At 42.9% G+C, this 6,061-nt stretch overlaps 1 protein-coding gene across 1 annotated transcript in view; it reads left to right on the top strand.

Moving 5' to 3' along the window:
• Window positions 1-272: 272 nt before the first annotated feature.
• Window positions 273-6,061, top strand: part of NUP160 (nucleoporin 160) — a gene marked incomplete at its 5' end in the record, with an annotated part of 92,848 nt that continues 87,059 nt past the window's right edge. The window contains 1 exon segment of the mRNA XM_027775432.1: window positions 273-384. Coding sequence (XP_027631233.1) covers window positions 273-384 — 112 coding nt within the window.

Genomic DNA, 6,061 nt, shown 5'->3' with positions numbered 1-6,061 from the left:
GTGGGTACGCCAGCGGCCGGGGAGGGCGCGGTCCGGGCCTCCCCCAGGGCTCCGCCCACGTATCCCCGAGCGTCCGACCCCCAGGTGCACCCTCCTTGGTCCACATGCCTGGAGCCCCTTGGTCGGATCTTCCTCAGTGCCAGCCTCCTTCCCCCCTTCTTCCTCTTGTCTTTGTGTGGGTTGTCAGTTCGTGAACCTCTGCTTCCTCGGCGTCTCCCGTCCCTGTCATCCCCAAAGAACCACGTGTGCAGCTGTCCATGTTCATTTTGCAGGGACTGCAAATGCCGTGGCCGGAGCTGTGAAATACAGTGAGAGCGCGGGAGGCTTCTACTACGTGGAAAGTGGCAAGTTGTTCTCTGTCACGAGAAACAGATTCATTCATTGGTAAGTGCCGTGTTGGCCACACCCTCCTGAAAGGTAGAGTTGTTCTGTGTTTTCGTACCAGTTCTCAAAGTGTGTTCTATCGAGCAGTAATGGACACTTAAGAGAAAGACTGTTTTCAGTTCATGACAGAATCAGAGCAGAATTTGAGACCTCTCTAGGGGAGGTACTACAGAGGCAGCAGGAGGGAATGTAATTTATGGGATAAAGCCCAGATGACCAGTTCTAAACTTGAAGCTATATGCTTTTATAGTGCTTCATAGCTTTCTTCATTTAAGAGATGTTTTGGCGTTTACATGTCAAGCATAGTGCTAGGTACTGGGATGAAATAGTGACCAAAACAAATGCTATTTTTATCACACAAGATGTTGTAACAGTGTAACATCAGATGTGGTCTCATAGGACAGTTTCATGAAGGAAAAATAAACTAATGACATGTGTATGCACACACAGATATTTAATCTTGCTCCAGAGGGAAAATATAAGAGCTGTAAGAAGTTGATGGGGGTAAGGGTGGCAGGTGGCATGGTGGTGAAGGGCACTGGACTCCCACATGGCTGACCATGGTTCAAGTCCCAGACCTGGTGGCTTACTTTTTCACTTTCCCTGTCTCTCTCTAGCTCTGTCCCTCTCTGGTCAAATTAAATAAATAAAGTTAAGAATTCTTTAAAAAAAAAAAGTTGATGGGAAGATGAGATATTAGTGGAGCAGGGAAGGGCTTTAAGGAAGTCACAGGTAACCTGAGATCTGAAGAATGAGAAGTTAGCCAGGCATGTGGGATAGGGGAGAGAGCAGTGTAGCACACACGATCACCATATACAGAGGTCATGAAGAAGAAAGAGCATAGCAGTTTTAAAGAACTGACCAAAGGTCTGTATGGCTCACTTGCAGTGGGTAAAGCAACACTGTGATGTCAGAGATGCTTAGATAGAGAGGTGGGCATGACTCAGACCACGAGGGACCCCTTGGCCATTTCTTAACAATTTTTGGATTTTATGCTAGATACATTGAACAGTCATTGAAGGTTTTAAAGAGTTAAAATGATCAACACTGTGTCTGAAAAAGATCATTCTGTGGACCAGTAGGTAGGGTAGTGGTTAAGGCCCTGGAACCCACATGACTGACTTCTTGGTTCGTGTCCTGGTGACTTGAGAAGTGTACATGTCCCTGCATGCCCAAAATCTCAAGAGGAGAATGGAGGAGAAGGGATTGTGATGTAGCCATTTCCTCACACCCCCTTCAGGGGGAGTTGATTTCTCACTTTCCCTCTCCCTCCGTCTCTCTTTGGTGAACCCACACACTCCATGGCAAAATAAATAAATAAATAAAAAGATCGATGATCAGTCTACTTTGTGGAAAGTGGATTTGTATTAGATGAGTATCGTGCAAAACAGCTTGCTTTTATACTGGACCAAGAAAGAAATGTTGGTGGCTTAATTGTGGAAGTGGCTAAGAAAAGAGAAATAATCGTATTCAAAATACATTTAGAAGGTGGTGCTCTAGGATTTTATGATAAAATGATTGTGGGTCAGGGAGTGGTAAGGGGAAAGGAGGAAACAAGGACAGCTGCCTGGTTTCTCGTGTGACTATGGGGGAGGGTTGCCATTTATTGAGATGCAGAAGATGCATTTTGAAGAGATGTGAGTAGTTCCAGACAATTCTAGAGCATAAGTACCCATGTAGCAGCCCTTTGGGAATAGCAAGCAGGTATTGAAATCTACAGGTTTGAGGCTGAGAAGAGAAATAAATCTCACTTATTTAGAAAATATTTTTGCATGCCTGTTATGTTTCAGTCAATATTTAAAGACTAGCGATGTAGTAAGAGAAAAAATACACAGTTTCTGTTCTCCTGGAGGGAGACACTCAATAAACATCCGTAACCAAAAATACCCAAGTCAATACATTAGGTTGTTGGGAAAGTCATGTGTTTTTCTATGTTTTTCTCTGTAAAACATGTAAACTCCTGATGAGTTTGTCAGGTGATTAAGTGGAATAGAAAACAGGGAAGCAAGGAAAGGGAGATATTTACAGAAGTTGTTATTTTATACAGGAAGGTCAGACAAGACCCAGTGATAAGCTGACATTTGAGCAGAGAAAGTACAGAATATCTGGGGGACAAACCTTTCAGGAGAGCATTTCAAGAAAAAGGAACAAAAATAAAAAATAACACAGAAACAGATGCTTTCTTCGTTTGTTCCAAGAATAACAAGAGGCCAAGAGTCTGCAGGTGAGATGAACAAAAGATAGAAGGATGAAAGAGAGTGATCTATGATAGCATGTGCCTCTGAAGAATGTGTGCAGTGAGAAGAGAAGATGACCCAGGGTCACATAGGTCTGATGAATCTCTTATGTAGAGCTGACGTCAAGAAGAAGGAAGGGGAATGGCTGGGGAAGTAGGAGGTAAACTGGGGAAGGACAATCCCGGAGTAAAGAGAAGAGACGGTTTTAAGAAGAAAGGCATGATCCAGTGTGTTTAATTCTGCTGAAAGGCCCAAAGGGAGACAAAACTCCATTGGAATCGATAAATAACCTTGATCAGAAGAGGATATGGTGGGGACAAAAGCCATATTTAGTTTTTTTGTTTTGGTTTGTTTTTTTAGAATTATTCTATTTAACTTTATTTATTATTATTTTGTTTTTTTTCATAGAGAGAGAGGGAAAAGTGAGAAAGCAAGTCTCCAGGTCCAGTACTGAAAACATGGTCAGCCATATGGAAGTCCCCTACCCTTAACCACCATGCCACCTGCTGGCCCCCATATTTAGTAGTTTTAAGAGTAAGAGAGAGGCCAGCAGACGGCATGGTAGTGAAAGTGCTGGGCTACCACATGGCCAGCTGCGGTTCCAGTCCTAGACCTGATGGCTTGTTTTCTCACTTTCCTTTTCTCTTTGTCTCTCTGGTGAGCACATGAGTCCAACAGTAAAATTAAAAATAATAATAAATTAAATTTTTAAAAAAGAGTATAAAATAAGTGAGGAAAGAGAGAAAGCATGGCCATGAGGGGAATAGACAGAACATGGTAGCTAGAGTGGTAGGGGTGGGAGGTGGGAATAGCTGATAGAGTTGCTGAAGATTGTTTGTGAGCCAGTGGAAGACCTTGGATGAAGGAGAGATGAATGCAGGAGGGCTTACTAGAGAAAGTCAGAAATGGGACCAGCAGTTAGTACAATGGCTATGTCGCTGGACTCCCGTGTAGTCGACTGTGGTTCGCGTCCCAGACCCGGCAGCTTAAAACTCACGCCAGGCACATGTGCGTGCATGCCCAAGATCCTGAGAGGAGAATGGAGGAGAAGGGATTGCGGTGTGGCCATACCCCCTGGGGGATGATTTCTCACTTTCTGTCTCTGTGTCTCTCTCTTTCTGTCTGGCTAGCGCACGCACCTTGTAGCAAAAAGAAAGAAAGAAATTAGCCTTTAATTGCTGGAAAGAGACTTGCATTTTCAGAAAGGATACAGGTGATATGATAGATAGGATACTGGGAAATTAGGACATTTCCAGCATGGTGCTTTCCACAGTTCCAAAGCTACCACACAGCAGGGCTGCACCTGAAGTCTGCCGTGTGTCCTAACACAGTTCTGCCTTTGTTTAAGCCTGGTGTGTCCTGTCATTTCTTCTTCAGGAATATGACATACTGTGAATTATTCTTTGTCTGCTTTTAAGGTCTTTTTGTAAAGATTGATCGACTTCCTTTATAAAATTGTGTATATGTGTGTCACTGCTTTAAACTTTTATCCATTTTATTCTTTAACAGGGATAATCTATTTTAAAACCTCTAGCACTATGGGAAAAAAGTAGATTCATTTATAATATACATTTTTTTTTCTTGTCTTGGTTACGGATAAGGTGAAACAGCTGAGGCAAAAGCAGTCCAAACATATCAAAAGATTCCAATCCAGGAGTAGGGCCAGAGTTTCAGTAAATGAAGGATTCCTGATGGGATACTTTTAGGGTAAAATCTCTGCTATCATTGTGAAGGGAACAATTTTACAAAAAATACTTCAGAGGTCTACCAGATGGTGTAATGGTTATGTTGCTGGATTTGCATGTAGTCGACTGTGGTTTGAGTCCCAGATCCGGCGACTTAAAAGTCAGGTCAGGCACATGTGTGGGCATGCCCAAAATCCCAAGAGAGGAATGGAGAAGAAGGAATTGCAGTGCGGCCACCCCTGGGGGGTGATTTCTCATTTTCTGTCTCCCTGTCTCTTCAGTAAGCACAGGTGCCTGATAGCAAACAATCTCTCAAGAAAAAAAGAAGAAAGAAAGACTATTGGTTCAACTGCAATAACATGCATGGGTTGATGCTGCTACTTGGCAGGCTGAGGCCCCATGGGAGACCCACATTCAATTCTCAGCCTTCTTTTTTATTAAGGATTATTTATTTTTTAATTTATATTTATTTTTTCTAAGGATTATTTATTTGAGAACAGCAGATGGCATACTAGTTACATCACGGGGCTCCCACATGACTGACAACAGTTCGAGTCCTAGACCCAGCATCTTGAAACTCACACCAGACACATGTGTACACGTGCCCAAAATCCTGACAGGAGACTAGAAGAGAAAACATTGCAGCGTGGCCATCCCCCTTGAGGGTGATTTCTCGCTTTCTGTCTCTCTGGTGAGCACACACAACCTTCAGTGAAAAATATCTCTCTCTCTCTCTCTCTCTCTCTCTCTCTCTCTCCTTTTACCTTTTTTTTCTTTATTTTTTAATTTGACCAGAGAGAGAGAGAAAGGGAAAGTGACAAAGCAAACTGCCATGTTTGGGACTCAAAACACAGTGAGCCATGCGAGAATCCAGCATCTTTAACTACCACGCCACCTGCTGGCCGCATAAAAATCTCTCTTAAAAAAAAAGGGGGGAAAAAATTATTGGGGCCGGCAGGAAGTGTGGTGATTGGAGGCACTTGACTCCCACATGGCTGACCATGGTTAAGGTCCCGAACCAGGCGGCTCGCTCGCTTTCTCTCTCGTGCTCACTCGCAAGCTCTGTCCCGTTACAGTCAAATCTGTCCCGTTACAGTCAAATAAAATAAATAAAAATGAATAAATGAATGAAGTTAAATAAAATAATTCTTTAAAATAATTATTCATTTTTTTTTCTTTTTCTTTTAATTTTTATTTATTCATTCATTTTGACCAGAGAGAGAAAGTGAGAAAGCAAGCCACTAGGTCCAGGACTTGAACCGTGGTCAGCTATGTGGGAATCCAGCACCTTAAGCACCACGCCACCTGCTGGTCCCCTAATTATTATTATTATTATTTTTTAGAATGATTTTACTTGACTTTATTTATATTTGACCAGAGAGGGACAGAGTAAGAGAGAGGGAAAGAAAGGATTTGAACCATGGTCGGCCATGTGGGAGTCCAGTGCCCTTAACCACCGCACCACCTGCCAGCCCTATTTATTTAATTAAATTAATTAATTAATTAATTTGACCAGAGAGATAGAGAGGGAAAGTGAGAAAGCAAGCCACCAGGTCCAGGATTTGAACCTCAGTTGGCCATGTGTGAATCCAGCACCTTAACTACCATGTCACCTGCCAGCTCATTATTATTTTTTAATTTGTTACAGGGCATGTGTGCTCACCAGAGAGACAGAGAAAGAGAAGGTGAGAAAGCAAGCTGCCGGGTCCAAGACTCTACCAATGGTAGGCCATGTGGGAGTCCAGAACCTTCACT

Source organism: Tupaia chinensis, unplaced genomic scaffold (genome assembly GCF_000334495.1).
Source record: "Tupaia chinensis unplaced genomic scaffold, TupChi_1.0 Scaffold000561_1, whole genome shotgun sequence".
NCBI lineage: Eukaryota > Metazoa > Chordata > Mammalia > Scandentia > Tupaiidae > Tupaia > Tupaia belangeri.
Note: the sequence above shows the minus strand (reverse complement) of the source record. Positions and strands in the feature narration are given on the sequence as shown.